General features: G+C 37.2%; 12 protein-coding genes across 12 annotated transcripts; 7 read left to right on the top strand and 5 right to left on the bottom strand. All coding sequences in view use genetic code 12, as the record gives it.

The window, feature by feature from the left end:
* Positions 1-217: 217 nt before the first annotated feature.
* Positions 218-5,464, top strand: RPO21 (DNA-directed RNA polymerase II subunit RPB1; the record flags this gene model as incomplete). Its single annotated transcript, XM_007373186.1, has 1 exon — positions 218-5,464. One exon carries the CDS (start codon positions 218-220, stop codon positions 5,462-5,464), a length of 5,247 nt encoding a protein of 1,748 aa, XP_007373248.1.
* Positions 5,465-5,565: 101 nt separating this feature from the next.
* On the top strand, positions 5,566-6,422 carry POP3 (Pop3p; the record flags this gene model as incomplete). The annotated part of the gene is made up of 1 exon (XM_007373185.1): positions 5,566-6,422. The coding sequence occupies one exon, from the start codon at positions 5,598-5,600 to the stop codon at positions 6,384-6,386; it is 789 nt and encodes a 262-aa protein (XP_007373247.1).
* A 31-nt stretch (positions 6,423-6,453) lies between these two features.
* Positions 6,454-8,073, top strand: RFC4 (replication factor C subunit 4; the record flags this gene model as incomplete). Its single annotated transcript, XM_007373184.1, has 1 exon — positions 6,454-8,073. The coding sequence occupies one exon, from the start codon at positions 6,491-6,493 to the stop codon at positions 7,463-7,465; it is 975 nt and encodes a 324-aa protein (XP_007373246.1).
* VPS52 (Vps52p) lies at positions 6,454-9,342 on the bottom strand (the record flags this gene model as incomplete). Its single annotated transcript, XM_007373183.1, has 1 exon — positions 6,454-9,342. The coding sequence occupies one exon, from the start codon at positions 9,319-9,321 to the stop codon at positions 7,462-7,464; it is 1,860 nt and encodes a 619-aa protein (XP_007373245.1).
* Positions 9,343-9,458: 116 nt separating this feature from the next.
* Positions 9,459-13,540, top strand: HMI1 (ATP-dependent 3'-5' DNA helicase; the record flags this gene model as incomplete). The annotated part of the gene is made up of 1 exon (XM_007373180.1): positions 9,459-13,540. One exon carries the CDS (start codon positions 9,459-9,461, stop codon positions 11,628-11,630), a length of 2,172 nt encoding a protein of 723 aa, XP_007373242.1.
* Positions 10,913-13,522, bottom strand: SPAPADRAFT_59030 (uncharacterized protein; the record flags this gene model as incomplete). The annotated part of the gene is made up of 1 exon (XM_007373181.1): positions 10,913-13,522. One exon carries the CDS (start codon positions 13,491-13,493, stop codon positions 12,243-12,245), a length of 1,251 nt encoding a protein of 416 aa, XP_007373243.1.
* On the top strand, positions 11,776-12,222 carry SPAPADRAFT_133310 (Zn(II)2Cys6 transcription factor domain-containing protein; the record flags this gene model as incomplete). The annotated part of the gene is made up of 1 exon (XM_007373182.1): positions 11,776-12,222. The coding sequence occupies one exon, from the start codon at positions 11,776-11,778 to the stop codon at positions 12,220-12,222; it is 447 nt and encodes a 148-aa protein (XP_007373244.1).
* A 95-nt stretch (positions 13,541-13,635) lies between the features above and the next one.
* SPAPADRAFT_59029 (uncharacterized protein) lies at positions 13,636-15,715 on the bottom strand (the record flags this gene model as incomplete). The annotated part of the gene is made up of 1 exon (XM_007373177.1): positions 13,636-15,715. The coding sequence occupies one exon, from the start codon at positions 15,026-15,028 to the stop codon at positions 14,579-14,581; it is 450 nt and encodes a 149-aa protein (XP_007373239.1).
* Positions 13,682-14,569, top strand: SPAPADRAFT_133618 (uncharacterized protein; the record flags this gene model as incomplete). The annotated part of the gene is made up of 1 exon (XM_007373179.1): positions 13,682-14,569. The coding sequence occupies one exon, from the start codon at positions 13,682-13,684 to the stop codon at positions 14,567-14,569; it is 888 nt and encodes a 295-aa protein (XP_007373241.1).
* Positions 15,280-15,672, bottom strand: SPAPADRAFT_133396 (uncharacterized protein; the record flags this gene model as incomplete). Its single annotated transcript, XM_007373178.1, has 1 exon — positions 15,280-15,672. The coding sequence occupies one exon, from the start codon at positions 15,670-15,672 to the stop codon at positions 15,280-15,282; it is 393 nt and encodes a 130-aa protein (XP_007373240.1).
* A 461-nt stretch (positions 15,716-16,176) lies between the features above and the next one.
* On the bottom strand, positions 16,177-16,952 carry SPAPADRAFT_48783 (uncharacterized protein; the record flags this gene model as incomplete). The annotated part of the gene is made up of 2 exons (XM_007373176.1): positions 16,177-16,836; positions 16,905-16,952. The coding sequence occupies 2 exons, from the start codon at positions 16,950-16,952 to the stop codon at positions 16,177-16,179; spliced, it is 708 nt and encodes a 235-aa protein (XP_007373238.1).
* Positions 16,953-17,331: 379 nt separating this feature from the next.
* On the top strand, positions 17,332-18,537 carry SPAPADRAFT_48782 (uncharacterized protein; the record flags this gene model as incomplete). Its single annotated transcript, XM_007373175.1, has 1 exon — positions 17,332-18,537. One exon carries the CDS (start codon positions 17,332-17,334, stop codon positions 18,535-18,537), a length of 1,206 nt encoding a protein of 401 aa, XP_007373237.1.
* Positions 18,538-22,693: the final 4,156 nt, after the last annotated feature.

Genomic DNA, 22,693 nt, shown 5'->3' with positions numbered 1-22,693 from the left:
CATATCCAGACAACCAATTGGATTAACTACAAGGTATATCAATCCTTATATTTAATATCATCAATCACTTTTTGTATTTGTATTCATTTCAGCACCACTATCAGCACTCATTGACTTGATCTGCTATATCCGTTTGTATTATTTGATTTAGAGAGTACTTTTAATCTATTAAAACCCAGAAAATCCCATAAAAAAATTTTTTTAACCCAAAAAAACAATGAGTCGTCAATTTCCGTATTCAAGTGCTCCACTTCGTTCCGTGAAGGAAGTTCAATTTGGATTATTATCCCCAGAAGAAATCAGAGCTATATCCGTGGCGAAGATTGAATATCCTGAAACCATGGACCAAACCACCAAGAAACCAAGAGAAGGGGGGTTAAACGATCCTCGTTTAGGTTCTATTGATAGAAACTTCAGATGTCAAACTTGTGGTGAAGACATGGCTGAATGTCCTGGACATTTTGGTCACATTGATTTAGCCAAACCCGTGTTCCATATTGGGTTCATTGCCAAGATTAAGAAAGTTTGTGAATGTGTTTGTATGCATTGTGGGAAGTTATTATTAGACGAATCTAACCCTGCCATGGCCCAAGCTATTAAGATTAGAGACCCAAAGAGAAGGTTTAATGCCGTGTGGAGTGTATGTAAAACCAAGATGGTTTGTGAAACTGATGTGACTGAAGAAGACATGCAAGTTGATGGTAAACCAAATCAACAAAAGCCAACTACTCGTGGAGGTTGTGGTCACACCCAACCAACTATCCGTAGAGATGGGTTGAAGTTATGGGGTACCTGGAAGCATAATAAGAATTTCGATGAAAACGAACAACCAGAACGTAGATTATTATCACCAAGTGAAATCTTAAATGTTTTTAAACACATTAACTCAGAAGACTGTTATAAGCTTGGTTTTAATGAAGATTATGCCAGACCTGAATGGATGTTGATTACAGTCTTGCCAGTTCCTCCACCACCAGTTAGACCTTCTATTGCATTTAACGATACCGCCAGAGGTGAAGATGATTTAACTTTCAAGTTAGCTGATGTTATCAAGGCAAATATAAATGTTCAAAGATTGGAAACCGATGGTTCCCCTCAACATGTTATCAGTGAATTTGAAGCATTGTTACAATTTCATGTTGCAACATACATGGATAATGATATTGCTGGTCAGCCTCAGGCACTTCAGAAGACTGGTCGTCCAATTAAATCTATTAGAGCTAGATTAAAGGGTAAGGAAGGAAGATTAAGAGGTAACTTGATGGGTAAGCGTGTGGATTTCTCTGCCCGTACGGTTATTTCTGGTGATCCAAATTTAGATTTAGATCAAGTTGGGGTCCCAATTTCTATTGCCAAGACATTATCATATCCTGAAATTGTAACTCCATATAATATCCATCGTTTAACTGAGTACGTTAGAAATGGTCCAAATGAACATCCTGGTGCAAAGTATGTCATTAGAGATACTGGGGATCGTATTGATTTAAGGTATAATAAAAGAGCAGGGGATATTGCATTACAATATGGCTGGAAAGTTGAACGTCACTTGATGGATGATGATCCAGTTTTATTTAATCGTCAACCTTCTTTGCATAAAATGTCTATGATGTGTCACCGTGTTAAGGTTATGCCTTATTCTACATTCAGATTAAACTTGTCAGTCACTTCGCCATATAATGCTGATTTCGATGGAGATGAAATGAATTTACATGTTCCACAATCACCAGAAACCAGAGCTGAATTATCACAAATTTGTGCTGTTCCATTGCAAATTATTTCTCCACAATCTAATAAACCAGTTATGGGTATTGTGCAAGACACTTTATGTGGTATTCGAAAAATGACATTACGTGACACATATATAGAATTTGATCAAGTTATGAATATGTGTTATTGGATTCCTAATTGGGATGGGGTTATTCCTCCACCAGCTATTGTCAAGCCAAAGCCATTATGGACTGGTAAGCAATTGTTATCCATGGCTATTCCAAAGGGTATTCACTTACAAAGATTTGATGGTGGAAGAGACTTGTTGAGTGCCAAAGACACTGGTATGTTGATTGTAGATGGAGAAATTATGTTTGGAGTTGTTGACAAAAAGACCGTTGGTGCTACCGGTGGTGGTTTAATCCATACTGTCATGAGAGAAAAAGGTCCACAAGTTTGTGCCCAACTTTTCAGTTCTATTCAAAAGGTTGTCAATTATTGGCTTTTACATAACGGGTTCTCCATTGGGATTGGTGATACTATTGCTGATGCAAGTACCATGAAGGATATTACCACTACCATTCAAGAAGCCAAGACCAAGGTGCAAGAAATCATTCTTGATGCTCAACAAAATAGGTTAGAACCAGAACCAGGTATGACATTGAGAGAATCTTTTGAACATAATGTGTCTCGTGTGTTGAATCAAGCGCGTGATACTGCCGGTCGTTCTGCCGAAATGAATTTGAAGGATTTGAATAATGTGAAACAAATGGTTACTTCTGGTTCCAAGGGGTCCTTTATTAATATTTCTCAAATGTCTGCATGTGTAGGTCAACAGATTGTTGAAGGTAAGAGAATTCCATTTGGATTTGCCGATAGATCATTGCCTCATTTTACTAAAGACGATTATTCACCTGAATCTAAGGGGTTTGTGGAAAACTCATATTTAAGAGGGTTAACTCCACAAGAATTCTTTTTCCATGCTATGGCTGGTAGAGAAGGTCTTATTGATACTGCGGTCAAGACCGCCGAAACTGGGTATATTCAACGTCGTTTGGTCAAGGCTTTGGAAGATATCATGGTTCATTATGATGGTACTACTAGAAACTCCTTGGGTGATATTATTCAATTCATTTATGGTGAAGATGGTATTGATGGTACACAAGTGGAAAAGCAATCGGTTGATACCATTCCTGGATCTGATGAATCCTTTGATCAAAGATATAGAATTGATGTATTGGATCCAGCTAAATCTATTTCTGAATCATTATTGGAATCAGGTAAAGAAATTAAGGGTGATGTCAAGTTGCAAAGAGTTTTGGATGAAGAATATCACCAATTGTTGGATGACCGTAGATACCTTAGAGATGTTTGTTTCCCTAATGGTGATTTTAGTTGGCCATTGCCAGTTAATTTACGTCGTATTATTCAAAATGCTCAACAAATTTTCCATAATGGACGTTACAAGGCTTCTGATTTAAGATTGGATGAAATTATTTTGGGAGTTAGACAATTGTGTACTAAGTTATTGGTAGTTCGTGGTGATTCCCCATTGAGTAAGGAAGCACAAGCCAACGCTACATTATTGTTCCAATGTTTGTTACGTTCTAGATTAGCTGCCAGACGTGTGATTGAAGAATTCAAGTTAAATAGAGCTTCATTTGAATGGGTTGTTGGAGAAATTGAAACACAATTCCAAAAATCTATTGTCCATCCAGGTGAAATGGTTGGTGTTGTTGCTGCACAATCTATTGGGGAACCAGCTACCCAAATGACTTTGAATACTTTCCATTATGCCGGTGTCTCGTCTAAGAATGTTACTTTGGGTGTTCCTCGTCTTAAGGAAATTCTTAATGTGGCCAAGAATATCAAGACTCCAGCACTTACAGTATATTTAGATCCTGAGATTGCTGCTGATATTGAAAAGGCCAAGGTTGTCCAATCTGCAATTGAACACACCACCTTGAAGAATGTTACTTCATCTACTGAAATCTACTATGATCCAGATCCAAGAACTACTGTGATTGAAGATGATTATGATACTGTTGAAGCATATTTCGCCATTCCTGATCAAAAAGTTGAAGAATCTATTGAAAAGCAATCTCCATGGTTACTTCGTTTGGAGTTGGATCGTGCTAAGATGTTGGATAAACAATTGACTATGGCTCAGGTTGCCGAAAAGATTTCTCAAAACTTTGGAGAAGATTTGTTTGTTATTTGGTCTGATGATACTGCTGATAAATTGATTATTCGTTGTCGTGTGGTTAGAGATCCAAAATCATTGGATGAAGATGCCGATGCTGAAGAAGATCAAATTTTGAAGCGTATTGAAGCTCATATGCTTGAATCTATTTCATTACGTGGTATCAAGGGTATTACCAGAGTGTTTATGATGCAACATAAAGTCAGCAAGCCAGATGAAACTGGTGAATTTAAACAAGGTAAGGAATGGGTTTTGGAAACTGATGGGGTTAATTTAGCTGATGTCATGGCTGTTCCTGGTGTTGATTCTTCTCGTACTTATTCCAACGACTTTATTGAAATTCTTTCAGTGTTGGGTATTGAAGCTACTAGAACAGCATTGTTTAAGGAAATTTTGAATGTTATTGCTTTCGATGGTTCTTATGTCAATTACCGTCATATGGCTTTGTTGGTTGATGTTATGACTTCTCGTGGTCATTTGATGGCTATTACTCGTCATGGTATCAACAGAGCTGATACTGGTGCTTTGATGCGTTGTTCATTCGAAGAAACTGTGGAAATTTTGTTGGAAGCTGCTGCTTCAGCTGAACTTGATGACTGTAGAGGGATTTCTGAAAATGTCATGTTGGGTCAAATGGCACCATTGGGTACTGGTTCATTTGATGTTATGGTTGATGATAAGATGTTGCAATTTGCTTCTTCTAATATTGCTACTGAAGAATATAATGACGAAGGTGGCGCTACTCCTTATAGAGAATATGACATGGAAGATGACAAGATTCAATATGAAGAAGGTGCTGGATTCTCACCAATTCATACTGCTCCTGTTTCGGATGGTGGTGCTGGAGGATTAACTTCATATGGAGGACAACCAACTTCTCCTAGCGCTACTTCGCCATTTACTTATGGTGCTACATCTCCTTCATATGGAGGTAGAGCTTCTCCTGGTTACGGATATTCGCCAACTTCTCCAAGTTATTCACCAACTTCACCAAGTTACTCACCAACCTCGCCAAGTTATTCACCAACATCTCCATCTTATTCACCTACATCACCTGCTTACTCACCAACGTCACCAAGTTACTCACCAACTTCTCCAAGTTATTCACCTACTTCGCCAAGTTACTCACCAACATCGCCAAGTTACTCGCCAACTTCTCCAAGTTACTCACCAACATCTCCATCATACTCACCAACATCTCCAAGTTATTCACCTACGTCACCAAGTTACTCACCAACTTCTCCATCATACTCACCTACTTCACCATCATATTCACCTACTTCGCCAAGTTACTCACCAACCTCACCAAGTTACTCACCAACCTCACCAAGTTACTCACCAACCTCACCATCATATTCCCCAACATCTCCACAATATTCACCAACATCACCATCATATTCACCAACATCTCCATCATACTCACCTACTTCACCACAATACTCGCCAACATCTCCAAGTTATTCACCAACTTCTCCACAATATTCACCTGGATCTCCTGAATATTCTCCAAACTCACCAAAGAAGGAAAAGAACGATGACGAAGTTACCGAATAAGCGTGTAATTAGTAGTTTGTATATGTTAACAATAAACGATTTTGTATTAGTGCGGATATTTCTAAGCAAATGAAAAATAAAAAAAAATTCCTTGTAATCTCATCGTGTGTATGTACTCCACAAAGTAGCAACCATGGCACCAAATAAGCCCAAGAATGCACCTAAGAAAGCACCCAAGGCATCATCATTAAAGGAATTAGAGAAAAAGAAGAAGCAAGTGTTTAAACCAATACTAGATAATCCATATACACAATCTAGCACATGGCCATTTGTAGAACCAGAAATAGCTGCCAGTATTCTTGACTTTTTAGAAGTGTTGTTGTCACCAACAGGCAAATACAAGGCATCAGATGTAAAAGTGAAACAACAAGTTACAGAGCCAGAGATCGTCAAGCATATATATCATGGATTCAATGCTACAGTTCAAGCATTAGAAGATCAAGCAGGGATAAATCGAGGGATACGAAAACAAAAAGAGACAACAGCCCAACCACAAATAACGCATTTATTTATATGTAAATATGATATTACTCCTACATTACTTACAAGTATGTTCCCCGTCCTTAGTTATACTGCGTCAAAAAGTTCAGAATCTAGAGTGAAATTGGTTCAATTACCACGAGGAAGTATGGAAAGGATATCTAAAGCATTGGGGGTTGACAATACAGGGATAGTTGGATTCAAAGAAGGTTGTCCCGGAGCTGAAGCGCTCTTTGAGTTAGTCAATTCCAATATCAAAGATGTCGAAGTTCCTTGGCTTGAAGGGTTGTTAACTGGGGAAAGTCATATGAAGTTTGTACCACCAGCGTTGAGAAATATAGCCACCACTGCTCCAGTACATAATCCCAAGAACAACAGAGGAAAACAAGAGCAGTTAAACAAGAGCAAATCAAAAGTAGAAAGTAAGAGTGACGATGTATAGTTTATAGAGTTGTGTACATAAAACGCGTCTTGTACGAAAAAAAAAAAATAAATCAAACTGACTCTTCATTTCTTTTACAATCACTTTGACAACCAGAGTTAGCAATGTCCACAGGAACAAAAGTAACACTTGAATTGCCATGGGTAGAGAAATATAGACCATACAAATTACAAGACATTGTTGGAAATGAAGAAACAGTGGAAAGATTAAAGATTATAGCCAAGGACGGTAATATGCCCAACATGATCATATCGGGATTGCCAGGTATAGGTAAGACCACGTCAGTACACTGTCTTGCTCATGAATTATTAGGTGAATATTATCACCAAGCTACTCTTGAATTGAATGCATCTGATGATCGTGGTATTGATGTTGTTCGTAACAAGATTAAGCAATTTGCCCAGACCAAGATTGTTCTTCCCCCAGGAAGACACAAGATTATTATTTTGGATGAAGCTGATTCTATGACTCCTGGTGCTCAACAAGCATTGAGAAGAACTATGGAAATCTATTCAAATAGTACAAGATTTGCATTCGCTTGTAATCAATCCCTGAAAATTATTGAGCCATTGCAATCACGTTGTGCTATATTGAGATATAATAAATTAGCCGACGAAGAAGTGTTGGCCAGGTTATTAGAAATTGCCAAGATGGAAGAAGTTAAATATAATAGTGAAGGGTTACAAGCCTTAATATTTACAGCAGAAGGTGATATGAGACAGGCAATTAACAACCTTCAAAGTACAGTGGCAGGGTTTGGGTTTGTTAATGATGTTAATGTTTTCAAAATTGTTGATCAACCTCATCCACTTGTTATCCAAAATATCTTATTAAGTTGTGTAAAGGATAAAGATTTGGACAAGGCAATGGAATTGCTTGATTCACTTTGGTCCAAGGGTTATTCTGCTATAGATATCGTTACACTGACATTTAAAGTTGCGAAAACTATTCCTGATATCAACGAACAAACAAGATTAGATGTAATTAAAGAAATTGGATTTGTTCATATGAGAATTTTGGAAGGGGTTTCTACATATCTTCAATTATGTGGAATGTATGCTAAAATATGTGATATTTAATGTTTCTTATATGCATCTGTAAGTAATTGGAAATGCAGTATCTGTTCTTCTATAAATTCATTGGATTCAACATTCTCATTAGTCAAGATATTAACAATTAAAAAGTAATTATTGTACAAGAATATTTCCTTTTCTGTAGTTTTGTTACCCAAAGCATGGTTACTACATTTTGTAAGACAGCTTTCAAAGTCATTACATAAACGGCCAACCGATGTGTACAACGGCTCACCGTGGTAGTCTTTGTTGGGAATTGTAAGTCGAAGTAATGCCAGTAAGAATTGGGCAAATTGTTGGGTAATGTTCAATGGAGCCAATCCAGTAATTTTCTTGGTTCTTAATATTGCCTTCTTCATGGATTCACAATTTGCATCAATAGCTCTCGTAAACTGGGGCCATAACGCAAGTAAACACGAGTTAAGATATTCATCAAGAATAGGGATATGATATTCATTGTGTAACCTATTTTGTGATTCTTGAATTAGTTTGATGATAAGTATAATTCCAAACGAATCATAGTTGACAGGATCCAACACCAGGGTGTTTACAGCCATTATCCAATTCAAAAACTCTTTACCTAATACGAATACGCTTTCAAACATAATTTCAGCCCACTCCTTATCACCTTCCTTTTCAAATTTTTCGTTTCCTTGGTAGAAGAATTCAACCATGAAAAGATATTCCACAACAACATTATCCATAATTGCCATCAAGAATTGATTATACACAAACTCAGTCCAGTAAGGAAATGGCGATGTTTCAGCAATTTGGGAAGGTACTGCTGTTTTGCCTTTGACAGTTAGAACTTCAATTCTTTTCTCAAATGAAAGTAAATATTCACCAATGGAAAGCTGGGTATGATGTGGTTGTCCTGGTCCTGTCAGCGGTTGAAGCGTACTGCTTGTAGAGGGCATCCAACCTTTCCACGAGCTAGTGCTGAACATGCTGTGATTTTCATCTTTGGAAGAATAACCAAGAACAATACTTATATCAACAGGGCGTAAATGCAATTTCTGAAGAGCATATAAATATTTAGCAAACTTACTTTGATAATACCATTTCATGGTATAGATATATGCTAATCGTAGTTGCTGAGCGAGTTCTTTGTGTTGAGCTGTAAGGAAATAGTACGCCTCCTTAACCTCTAAAAGTCTTTGTTGTATGTGTTGTGACGATGCTTTGGAAGATAATCGCAACATTCTAATTTGGGTGATTATGAAATCTCGTATACGTTCTACTGCTTTACTTTCAAGGAGAGTCACACCTGCTTCAAGTTGGGACAAGGCGGTTGAGTCCTGATAAAGTTCCGCAATTGAAGCTTCAGTATTGCCACTCCTGATATTAACAATAAGCTGTCTCTTTTCCAATATGAATTTCAAATTATCAAGAAATTTAGAATCAACCGGTTCTTTGATTATACTGTTGACAATATCTGGTGGAATCATTAAATCTAACACGACAGGATTGAGTTTTTCTGTTATTATAGTTTGTAATTTAGAATCTTTGGAGAGTTTAGTTGATTGTTGTTCCAATGATACTAAACTCGAAGATAACATAGCCAATTCATTGTTGAATTCATTCAAAATTACACCCACGGGTTCAAGCTTAGTCTTGTAATGTTTGATTTGTGCGTCGTATGATTCGAACTTGGAGATGTATTCTATTAATTTATCCACATTGGTGTCGGGTTGCTCCTGCAACGCCAACCGTAAATGTTCAAGTGATTGTGGGTGGTGGTCAATTGAATTGTCATTTAATAATTGGACAATATTATCATGGGAGAATACTTCAGGACTATCCTGTTGCTGGATGGTCCCTTCTAAAGGAATTATTCGTTTAAGGGACTGTAATGCTGACATCTGCTGTGTGTTTACTTGTTTGACGGTTACAGCCTTTTAGGTTACAGTCTTTTTTTTTGTTGTTTTACCACCGCGAATCTTTAAAATATGGCAACCACTTTCCCACGCGCATAGTATTCTCCAGGTAACAACACAGCATGACAATCACGTCAGTGGAATCAGATGATGTCAATCTCACTGAAACTCAATTGGAAGCAGTGAGGTTTGATCATGATCCAAAGACTTTGTTATCTATTCAGGCTGGTCCTGGTAGTGGCAAAACCCTCACATTGATCCATCGTATTAAATATTTAATTGACGAAAAGGGGGTTCTTCCTGAAGGTATAATCGTGCTTTCAATGACCAATAGAACAGTCAATTCATTACGTGCTAATCTTTCCAGATTAATTGGACAAACCAGGGCAGAAAAAGTCAAGATAAGAACATTTCATTCCTTTGCTGCTAATTTGGTGGATAGTTATATTGCAGAGTATTTCCCAGGTAAAGCTATAAAGGTGTTACTTGACGATGTTAGCTGGAGAAGTTTTGCTGCTTTCTTCTTGAATCCTTCACACATGCGTGGTGAAAAGGTAAAGAAATATAAGGATAAAGTGTTGAATATTGCCGAATTAGAACGCTGGATTAATCAACTTAAATGCGGAGAATCAACTTTAGAACATGTGGCTAAACAATTAAAGGTTCCAGAAACCGAACTTAAAGAAAGTATACAATATTTGGAAGATAATGGAATGATTAGATACCTGGACTTTATTTCTGATGCAATCGAACTAATGGAGAAATCTTTATCAATAGAAAATCCAATCGGTGAACTAGCTAATGTTGAAGTGGTAATAGTGGATGAATTTCAAGATATGCAACCAAATTTGCTACAATTGATTCAAAATATTACAAGATATCCATCAAATTCGGGGGAAAACAAACATTTAACCATTGCAGGGGATATCAATCAATGTATCTACGAATTTTTGAAATCAAGTCCTAATATCACCAATGAGTTTATTGAAAAGTTTAACTCATGGAAAATTGATCAAATTGTATTGAAAGAAACGTTCAGGTTAAGTCCAGAAGTACTTGAGGCAGCTGTGGATGTTGCATTAAAACCAGCTGGTTTAGGAGAATCTATGCAATTGTTTGAATCCACCAAGGAATCGTCTTTTAAACCAGTTTTGTACTCTTTAAGTAATGAACTTGAAGAATATGATTTCATAGCCGAGGAGATTTGGAGATTAATTTGCCAACTGGGAGGACTTTTACAATTTTCAGATTTTATTATACTCGTAAGAAGCAATAGAGAAGTTGATCTCATAAGTAAGAAACTTTCTCAACAGCACGGGTTTGATGTCAACAAATTTACATCTGTTCCAGATTGGATCCAAGGAAATACCCACATTTTCTTGGATGTATTGAATATGTTGAAGAATGGATTTGGATCGGATTTTGCTTTGCTTTGTATCATGATGAAACTAGGAGCTAATAAACCCTTTTTAAAGAAATTGCTACTAAGTTATAATAAGTGGAAACTAGAATTACCTGATCGTAAAAGAAATCTACTCGAGGAATATGTGTATACTTTGCCATCGGAAAAAGATCCAATATTTAACACCGACGTCAAGAAACATTTGAAATTGAAAATCCTCAAATTTCTAACTGTTGTTAGACAAGAACGCGACAGCTCACCACTTATCAGACCTAAACAAGTTATTCAATCGATAGTAAACATAGTCCATGGTACCGAACTTATGGACTATATTAATAAAGTACCAGCGACAGAACAACAACGCGGGGAGATAGTTCTAAAAAACCTTAATTCGTTTTCTAAATCAGTCAAGTTTGCATATGGACGGTACATTATGGCCAAACCAGATTGTACATTTATTGAATTTTTCTTGCATACATTTTCCGAAGATGAACCAGTGATTGACAAGAAATCCATTAATATTTCAACTGTGCATAAAGCCAAGGGTTTAGAATTTCCTGTTGTGTTTATTCCTGGGTGCAAATCACACTATGCAAAGTTTCCATCTTCACCATGGAGAAATATGAATGGTGTGCACGCGCCTTCCGCAGAAGAAGCAAGGTTATTGTTTGTGGCCATGACAAGAGCAAAACATTTACTTTATATTGGAAGTATAAACTCGTCGAAATGGTCAAAGTTATTCCATAAAGAACCTGAAAAAATCAATACGGAGTATGTTTCAGCTATGGCCAGTTCATTAAACCGAAAAATGCCCAGTGCGGATGCGATTATTACAGGCAATCAAGTTTATAAATCGCTCGGAATTGCACTGAGATTTATTAAGCGGATCTAACAGACCGAGTCAAAATTGGGCGTGCAACCGATTTGATAATTGCGAAAAAAATAAAATTTTGGACTTGAGTCAGATTTTAATCACCGATCAAGATTAATAGCATATCTACTGATACATGTGTCAGGAAACATTGACGTATAGTGGTATGAATAAATACTTGCACGAATTCCAATTACAAGTGAATACGAAGCTACTGCCGACAAAAGCTCAAACTCCCATACTTAATGTATTCAAAAAGAAAAACTTTACTAAAGTTGACCCCGATCAATCAGAGCCAGAACCAGAATTTGAATTTGATAATCCTACAAAATCAAAGATAAGTTGTATAAGATGTCGAAAGTTTAAGAAAAGATGTTCTCGAGACTTTCCTGAATGCACCAATTGCGAATCTTCTGATGAGTTGTGTAAATATATACCCAGGAAAGTAAGATCTCCTACTGTACTTCCCATAGACTCAAAGACATACACTATGAAGAGAAATTCACCAGAACCAACAGGTTCTCCTAGAAAGAGACACTCACTACCGAATCTTTCCAGTGTCTCAATTGACAAGAAAATAATGCCTAACGACCTTAATGCTATATTAAATTAATTCATACATATATAATCTAATCATGCCAACTTTGATAACAAACTCATAACATCTTCATTACTGAGACTATCTCCATTTGAACTCTTTACCGTCTCTTGTTCGTGTTTTAATTCCAACAGATCTTTATGGTGATGGATCATTTCTGCAATTTCTGGACTTTCTGGTGGTTTATTGTTATCTGCTTCATTTGAATCATCGCGATCATATTCCTTAACTTCAATGTCCTCAGAAAATGCTACTCGTTTGGAGGACGGAGTCGAACCACCTGAAGGAGTTTGAGAATAGCGTCTCTTGTTGCTTTCTTCTGGTTTTTCATCATCATCTTCATATGTTGGGAGTAAATCATCATCATCATCATCGTCGTCATCAGCAATAGCTTCAAATGTTGGTGATTCTTCTTCATCTTCAGATAGCTGCTGAGGAGGTTGCTGATTACCATCACCCAGTTCAAGCATGGACTTTAATTCATCTCTAGTAGTATGTAATCTGGTTAATTTTTCATTTATAATACCGATCTTACTATCTTCAGTTTTTATACCTTCCAGTAATAACCTAGATAAGTTATCTAAATGTGTCTTTATTTTAAGTTTGGTATTTTTAATTTCTGTAATATTGTTAATTGAAACTTTACTTAATTCTTCCAACATATTTAATTTTGAAATATATTGACGTGGTGCCGGCAAGTTTTCTGATAATGTAGGATCATGAGGCAAGTAAGTCTTTGATTGTATACCAAATTGAGTTAAATTGGCCTGAGATAAGTCTGTTAACTGGTTCAAATGAATGTATAAATCGTTAATATGTTTTAAATCGGGCACAATCAGATCACCTTGAACAGAATTGGTCAATTTCGATTCTGTAGGTTGTTCTTGAATAGTCAATGAACCTTTTATTCTTGCAATATCACTACTGTCAAATATTTGTCGTTGTTCCCAAACACTAATAAGTCGGTCAATTTTTGCCTTTATACTCGAGTCGACAGTGGGGTATATCTTTTGTAATACTCCTGGTAATACCTTGGCAAACTCGGTTATAAATTCTTGTTTTCTCTTTCTTCTAGCTTGCTGAACAATATCATTACAAACGTAAAGCAATGATAACTTTTTGTTTGATGGATGGGACTTGCTTATGGTATAGTCTGCCCATGTCCTTGCACTGTCCTTGCAATGCTTTTGATAGAACAATACCCATTGGGAAATGGATACAATTGATTCTTGAGTTTCTTGTAATATATCCAACTTTTTGCAGAAACTAGATGAAGAGAATGACATGGTTCTGGTACTGTGTTGGATTGACTGTTGTTCCACCGCTAGTTATTAGTGCTGACTGAAAACCCATCACACTTTTTTCCACCAGCACTTTGAAGGCTGGAGGAAACGAAAAAAAAAAAAAAAAAAGAAAACGCGTACAAGAAAACATCAACACATTGCAAGAAGCACCCACAACAAACACCACCAGGATGCCTCCAAAACCAAGGACAAAATCAGTTACAAAGTCTAACCAGAAGTCTCCTGAAAACAGTCGAAGAGTATCTTCAAGGATATCCGAACGTGTATCTGCAGTTGAACCTGATGATGATACACCTAGTGCTACTCCAAATAAAAAGAAACCTGCTAGTAACACACCAAGCCGTCCTTCTTCCAAACGTGCCAAAGGTCCGATATCAATAATAACAGAACAAGATATTCTAACCACCACAGATTCTGAAGATTTAATAGAATTGATAAACGACTTGACTAATACTAAGCAAGATGAGATATTTACTAAATATCAAACCAAAATGCAATCACAATTGGAGAATGACCACATGTTAATACAGGAACTACAATTAGAGTTACGGAGAAAGAACGACACTATAGATAAACTCTTGGACGAAATATCCCAGCTTAAACAATCCCAATCGGGCGAGGCTGAACTTACATTTGAATCACCAATTCGAAAGCGACAACCTATGAATGACATAACTTTAACAAAGGAATTAGAAAACATTTCCATCACTTTAGATATGATAGAATTACTTGCTGGGGTTAGAGTTGTTAACTTCCAAGAAGATGATCTGATGTTGTATTTCGATGTTAAACAATCAAGTCCTCCTTTGTTTATAACATATCAGTTAATTATATCAAAAGAGTTTGAGGCAACAGCGCAAGTGAATTATGTTCCTACCTTTTTGGATGCTTTAGAAAATGAATTTGACCATGGGGATGATGAAGTTGATATAGTTGAGAATGCCAGATTTCTTAAACGAATATTACCAGATTACTTGTGTGAAAAATTATTATTTCCTATTGATACATTAGCCCAGTTCTATAGTAAAGTTGGTAGGGCACTTCATAAAAAGAAATAAATATATAGTCTATTGTATTATAATTTTACCATCAGATTTAACCACCTTGATTGATTTCAAGATTTCCTTGAGTTTTTTTGAATCATCTTTAGAAGCTTTCTTTAAAATTTTGTATAAATTTTCATTCTTGTTTTCCTTGAGGCCGGTGAATGGTGATTCTTCCTTTGGTGACTTTTCCTTCTTTGGTTGTTCCTTTGGTTGTTCCTTTGGTTGTTTCTTTGGTTGTTCCTTTGGTTGTTCCTTTATTTGTTGGTTCTTCTTCTTAGGACCTCTATATAATGCCTTTTCATACTTTTCAGCTTCACTAATACAACTAGTGTGGTTTCTATAACTAGTACCTTCAAAAGTAGTGGAACAATCAATACAGGTGAAATAGGCACCGTAACATCTTTGAGCGTGTTGATCTAACTTCTTCTTGGTAATGGTATCATTACAAACTTCACATGAAAACGAAACCATGGTTGCTTACTTGGTGATAACAAAAGAGAAATAAATTTTCAAAATTTCTTTTTACGATGAGTTTTTACCCCAAATATCGCTCGAGACTGCCCTCCCCTTGTACACCGACTTAATTCATACACTTTAAGAAATTGAATTTGGTATTTACAATGGTACACACTGAAGTGATATTATCCTATGTAAATGCTATATACAGCTACTATGTACAAATCGTGAATCATTATAAAAGTTCCTTCAAAATACTATTGAACTTACTTCAGTTTTGGCCAAACAGGCTCATCCTCTTCTCTTCTCTTTACTCGCACAATCTCATAATCATGATTCAGTACTTCTTCTTGATGTTCACTTAACAACCCTTGTAATCTATAAAAGTCATCCTTTTTATCAAACACACGTTTATTTTCAACCATACTCAACATTTCCTCTTCACTCAATTGTCTATACTTTTCATCATATTTCTCCCATTTAATAGCAGTAAACTTCTGTAAATATATTGATCCAGCAACAATTGAAAGCATAAATGGCAATCCAAAATATAAAAATGAATTTTTTTTGATTAATTTCTGATATTTTCCAGCAAATGTCCGATCATAAGCTTCTTGTTCTTTCTTGCCTCGGAAGACATTGTTACCGAAAACAGCCATGGTTGATTTGGTTTAGGGGTTTGATGTGAGTCTAACTTGGAATGAATTAGAATGGCGTTGATTTGATTTTAGCTTTTTTTTTTCTTTTCTATTGGTGAAGATGCGGCTTTTCCTAAAAAGGTTGGTCGATTGTTGGTGGGGCTTTGCTGTCGTTGATATAACGTTTGAATTTACACACAAAGGAGATTAAGTTGGATGTGTATCCAATTAACTTGGTGAATGTGCATTATTTTGGTTTGTAAAGTGAAATATTCTTTTTTTGGAATCGTCGTTATTTATTATCCAATTTTTACAAAAAAATTCTACAAATATAACTTAGTGGTTTGCTATTAGGTAATCTCTAAAGCAACTTTCAAACTTGCTTGATACTCTCTCGTAATAACAAAACTTGAAATGATGGTGTTACAAATTCAATTAAACAGAAGAGGGTGTATTAAAACTATAAAGCTACACCACATTTAAATAAGAGGTATCAGAATTTGATTTGATCAAACATGGTCACAATTAAACAAAAATAATACAGATAAAAAATAAGCAAGCAACAAAGGTGTTAGCTCTAAGACCAGTAGCAGAATCTTTATAGCCTTCTTGCAATTCTGGCAAAGTGGAGTTTGCATCATCAGGATTAGTAGCACCACCACCCACACTACTAGATCCTTGGTTTTGTTCATTTCCTGAGTTGATATTGTTTGGAACAACAGAGTCGGGACCAGCAGAAGGGGTTTTGAAATCTTGACTTCCAGAGTTGTCATTGTTTGAATAACCAGATGAATTAGAAGCACCATTTGAATTTCCACTTTCAGGTGTAGAATTCAGATCAACAGCAAGATAGTCGGGATCCGAAGGTCCTTTGGAATCTGCTGAGCTGTTAGAAACTTGTTGATTGTTTCCTGGTTGGGTATTGCTAGTTGATTGAGGATAACCATTGGAATAAGTCACTGTAGAAACTAAGGTAATGTCAGTCTTGGTTACTGTGGTAACTACAATTGTAACACTACTAGGAGTAGTATCTTGTGGTGGTGATGTTGGCAAGGCATTACTGGAAACACCAGTTATAATATTCGAAGCAACACGAGTAGAGCTCTGTTTATCCGGTGTATTTGATGATCCAGACAGACCTTCAGATGAAGCAGCGGGTCTGTCTTGAGGGTCACTTGATGCAACCTTTTGGGTAGGGATAGTTGGACTGGAAACAACCAAAGTAACACTAGTACTAGAGTTGGATAAGTTACCAGGTCTAGAACTAGTAACAAAAGCATGGTGTTGATGAAGAAACACATTGTTAAAAGCTACATGACCAAGTCATATGATGATTTATACTTGGAGTACTCCCAAATTAGAGGACCAAAAGAAGGGAAACTTCAATTTAAACAATTTTATGATACTGTCTCTGCCCGTTTGGAGATTCTTAATAACAGACTCTTTCAAATCTTAGACAGGGATAACTTTTATATCTTTGCTAGTGAGTTGGTTGGGATTCCAGAAACAATAATAGAAGAAGATCCAGGTGTATGTGGCGAACCCTTCTGGAGACTACTCATGGATATAACAGAACGGGAAGTTAAAGAAACAGTTATCTATATTGATTGTGCCACTACCAAATATAAGCCTTTCAGAGACACCAAAATACCTTTCGGAGAGTCCACCAATGCGGTCTATATGCTCACCATTGGTAGAAAAAATGGTATTACCAACCGGGAAGAACCTCTTGCCACCTTGTTGACAAATGACATTAGCGCCAAGTCATTGAAAGAGTTCTTTATAGCCGTCAAGGAAAAAATTGTTTTTCGCGATAAACAGTTGTTGGTGGTTACTAATGGAATGGCTGCTATCCTGACGAATATCAAATACTTGCTGGCTGATGCACAGGAAGTTTATTCCACTACACATATGAAGCAACTTTTGGAGCATACAGCAAATAAAAGTTCCAAGTCCAACCAGAGAGCATTAGACCAAATTGTGAAACAAATAATTGAAGTTGCAGAAGCGGACACCAAACACGATGCTGATACCAGATGGGCACAATTACTTGAACAACAACATGAGAAAGCTTACTTGAAAAACCTTTGGAATCTCCGGTCTCGCTGGTGTCGTTCTTACATTGGTAATCATTCAAAACAGTTGGACTTGAGCAATGCTATTGTTACATGTATCCATAGAAAAATAGAAGCACGTAGGTGGTTTGAATGGGAACATGTATACTATTTACTCAAGCATATGCTGCAGACATACGAAGAATACGCAAAGACGAAATCTGATATAATCAACAAGATTGTTCCACGATTTGTAACTATTACTGAGTATCAACAAATTCAAGATATTAACCAGAACATAATCGGTTTAATGCAAGATCCCGATATTAACGGTGACACTTATACTGTTGAAGACAAGGAGAATTTGTATTTTGTTAAGTTTGATCTGGATGATATCACTTGTACATGTCAGAAATTCCATGATACACAAAGCTGGTGCAATCATATTGTACGTGTGATCTATCCTGAAAATGACAACGCTAAATTATCTATAAGAGCTTTGGACAGTGATTTGGCCGAACCCGAATACTACTCATGTGTAGAGTACGATTCAATATTTCATTACCTCAATCCTTATATTGATCGCCTTAACAAGTATAAGAATGAGATTAAATTGCTTAAAGAATACTATCGAGAAAAGTCTGAGTACTTGGATCGTATCCAAGAAACAAGGCATCTCAAGAGAATATTTTCTGAAGAAACCCAATTTCTCATGAAGGAAATTGCACAAAAGAAGAAAGAACAAAACAATATCTCAGATCCCAGGTCATTGATCAAGAGAAGTCGATATTATGAGGACCCACATTTCAGTGAAGAATACCCTTTTTTTTAATAGTACTTATTTAATATGTTGAATGTAAAGTTTGGTTTGGACACTGTTGTAGATTTATCGAATTATTTTATAGTTGCATTGTAGTACAACCCATAATAGTAGTTTCTGTGTATATATTACAGCTCATAGTAAGGGGCTGTCTAATCAATGTCACGTATATGAGCGGAGAAGTCTTGATATTGGTTTGTTCTACCATTAGATCTCGAATAAATAACGCAAGGATTGACACTTGTTAGGTAACTCCCATACAACCACCCACCAAATAAATGTATCTTTTTATTTCTAGTTGTGAACTATAATGAGAATCGTTTATATATGCACATACATAGCACTTTAGGAAATATCAGGATACTGCAAGTCTTTTGCTGCTGTATTCTTTTGATGACAGTACTACTAAGACCGATCACCCCATATCTCCATTTTCAGCCATTACAATACGAAAGCTATTATTCTCCCCTTTGCAACTTTTTTCGATCTCCCCATATCTAGAATTTGCCATGCTCCCATTAGCATTTTTTCCCATCTTCGAAAATCTTCAATTCATGATCTCTCGAAATCATATTTTGTCAGACTCACATTACCAATATTTTTTGATCTCCCCAGATTTGAAATCGCGATCTCCCAAAATCTTTTTTTCTCTAGACTCACATTACCAAATTTTTTCGATCTGCTAAGATCTCGAATTCGCAATCTACCGAAATCTATTTTTGTCAGACTCACATTACCAAGATTTTGTGATCTCCCCAAATCTAGAATTTGCAATCTGTCCCGATCTTGTTTTTCCAGACTCCCGTCACTAACTTTTTTCGATCCCCCCAGATCTCGAATTACCGATCTCCCAAAATCTTTTTTGCTCTAGACTCACATTAGCATTTTTTTCCCATCTTCGAAAATCTTCAATTCGCAATCTCCCCAACGTTATTTTTTTCAGGCTCCCATTTTCAGTTTTTTTTCCCATTGCCCCAAATCTTAAATTCGCGATCTCCGCAAAACTATTTGCGCCAGACTACCATGACCAAATTGTTTCGATCTCACAATATCTAGAATTTGAGATCTGCCGAGATCTTTTCTTACCAGAATCCCATTGTCAACTTTCTTTGATCTCCCCAGGTCTCAAATTACTGATCCGTAAAAATGTATTTTGACCGGACTTCCATCACCAACTTTTGTTCCATCTCCCAATATCTAGAATTTGCAATCTACCAAAATCTTTTTGTTTTTTCAAACTCACATTACCAATATTTTCGATCTCACCATGTCTCGAATTCGCGATCTGCCGAAATCTATTTGTACCAGATTCCCATCACCAAGTTTTGTTCAATCTCTGAAAATTTACAAATTGCGATCTCCCAATGGTACATTTTAAGTTAGTCCCATCACCATGTACAGTGCTGGGGTATTTACAAAATTAATAATAAGAATTGTTACCAACAAGATGAGGGTGGTATATGTAGTCAAATCAAGGGAACTTTGTTTCGTGAAAATAAGTAACTTGATTCTGTTGGGTGGTAGAAAACACTCTTACATAAGTATTAATCAAGTAGTTCCGTGGAAAGTGAGCAAAGTTTTACCGTGGTATTGATTGACAATATCTCGCTCAAGATACTAGTACAAAGGTGGGAACATAAATTGCTCTATTTCAGTACATTTGTGTGCGTATTAGAATAGAAATTAGTCACGAAAATATTAGTAGATATTCAGTAGTAAATTGTCTAAATAGTGAGGAAATATAGTTAAGATTGTGTATTTTTTATACAGAATTTGTAAGAAAGTGAGAATAAACAGAGGAGAGATTGTGTGCAGGACAGTGTTGGTAGCGCGGGGTGATATTATATGCAGGACACGAAGGTCAGTCATGGACACAGTTGTAAATTAGTTCAAGATGGAGAGAAAGTAGCAGTTTGTATTGCTCATGGCTATGAATGAATAGATACAATATATTAACAATACTAATCTAGGTTGTTTGAGCAAAGTAAGTTAGTGAAAGTCGACACACTACTATGGTAGAACTTAGCTTCTTATGGCTAACCGAGCACCGGAAGTTGATGTTGTTAATGGACACATTAGCACTTTGGGTTACAGATAAGTGGTAGTAGTGTGTCTTGTGCCAGTAGTGGACAATGAGTAGTGGAAGCCAAGCAGTGGAAGTGGATCTTGTTATAGAATACATTCAAGTCTTGCGCTGCAGGCAGATAGGATAGTATAGAGTAAGACAAGGAGAGGATAGATCGCATAGGTGAAGGAGTTTACATTTCTGCAATGGAGAGAATAAGAATGAGACATTGTAACAAGGACTAGACCAGTACACTCACCAATGCGGATACAGTTATTATGTCACAAGCATTAAGAGAGAGACAGATTGTCAAGGAGAGCAGAGATGATAGTAGCAATATCAACTCAGCCAGATCAGAGTAGAAACAAGTGCGTACGACAAGTAATAGATACAGATAGGATGTGGATAGAATAGGTCACGGAAGGAGATTAATATGTAGAGCAACAAGCAAGCAGGAAAGTAGAGAATAAGATAACGGGAGGATATTAGAACGTGTAATGGAAGGAAACATTGATATAGTAGAGCAGGTAGATTCGAGTGGCAACATGAGAATAAATCGAACTGAGTACGACAGCCGTTAAATACAGATCGGATGTTGTTAGATTGAATGAAGTGGGATAATTAAAATGGTAAGACAGCAGCAAGGAGAAAGACAGCAGTTGACACAAGCACAGGATAAATTGATTGGAGGAAGTTATTTGGAATAGAACATAGTAAGAACGACATGATCAGAACCAAGTATATGGAACCGAGCAGGCACATTAGCGTAGGAAGGATACAGTAACAACATTAGCGTAGGTATATTCGAGTTGTGAAATGAGAGTATGTACAAGAGCGCGGCAACATTAGCATAGCAAGACTAGAGTAACAACAACAGTGCAGGGAGATTAGAGTAGTAAGATCAGAGTAGTCAGAGAAGCAAGAATAGAATAGCAAGATCAGAGTAGGTAGATGAGAGTAGGCGGAACATAGTGGCGCCGTAGGCGCATTCAAAAAAACTGGACATAGGAGTGGCCAGATGAGAGTAGGCCCGAATTAGTTACGGACCGGATGTTGATGGATATTTTGGCGGAAGGCAAATACATTGTTGGGCCGAAGGCGAGAGGCATAGAGATTAGATTGTAGAGCCGCAGGCGAGAGGCATCGGCAAATACAATCTGTAGCCGCAGGCTAGAAGCATAGGAAACATCAGTGGACACCCCCATACAGGATGGGGAACAGGGGGTACTCTCTTATGTTGCGGGTAGGATGTTCTGGGGTACTCTCTTATGTTGCGGGTAGGATGTTCTGGGGTACTCTCTTATGTTGCGGGTAGGATGTTCTGGGGTACTCTCTTATGTTGCGGGTAGGATGTTCTGGGGTACTCTCTTATGTTGCGGGTAGGATGTTCTGGGGTACTCTCTTATGTTGCGGGTAGGATGTTCTGGGGTACTCTCTTATGTTGCGGGTAGGATGTTCTGGGGTACTCTCTTATGTTGCGGGTAGGATGTTCTGGGGTACTCTCTTATGTTGCGGGTAGGATGTTCTGGGGTACTCTCTTATGTTGCGGGTAGGATGTTGCGGGTAGGATGTTCTGGGGTACTCTCTTATGTTGCGGGTAGGATGTTCTGGGGTACTCTCTTATGTTGCGGGTAGGATGTTCTGGGGTACTCTCTTATGTTGCGGGTAGGATGTTCTGGGGTACTCTCTTATGTTGCGGGTAGGATGTTCTGGGGTACTCTCTTATGTTGCGGGTAGGATGTTCTGGGGTACTCTCTTATGTTGCGGGTAGGATGTTCTGGGGTACTCTCTTATGTTGCGGGTAGGATGTTCTGGGGTACTCTCTTATGTTGCGGGTAGGATGTTCTGGGGTACTCTCTTATGTTGCGGGTAGGATGTTCTGGGGTACTCTCTTATGTTGCGGGTAGGATGTTCTGGGGTACTCTCTTATGTTGCGGGTAGGATGTTCTGGGGTACTCTCTTATGTTGCGGGTAGGATGTTCTGGGGTACTCTCTTATGTTGCGGGTAGGATGTTCTGGGGTTACTCTCTTATGTTGCGGGTTAGGATGTTCTGGGGTTACTCTCTTATGTTGCGGTTAGGATGTTCTGGGGTACTCTCTTAT

Source organism: Spathaspora passalidarum (assembly GCF_000223485.1).
Source record: "Spathaspora passalidarum NRRL Y-27907 unplaced genomic scaffold SPAPAscaffold_2, whole genome shotgun sequence".
Lineage (NCBI taxonomy): Eukaryota > Fungi > Ascomycota > Pichiomycetes > Serinales > Debaryomycetaceae > Spathaspora > Spathaspora passalidarum.
The sequence above is the reverse complement of the archived record's forward strand: the minus strand, read 5'-3'. Positions and strand labels throughout refer to the sequence as shown.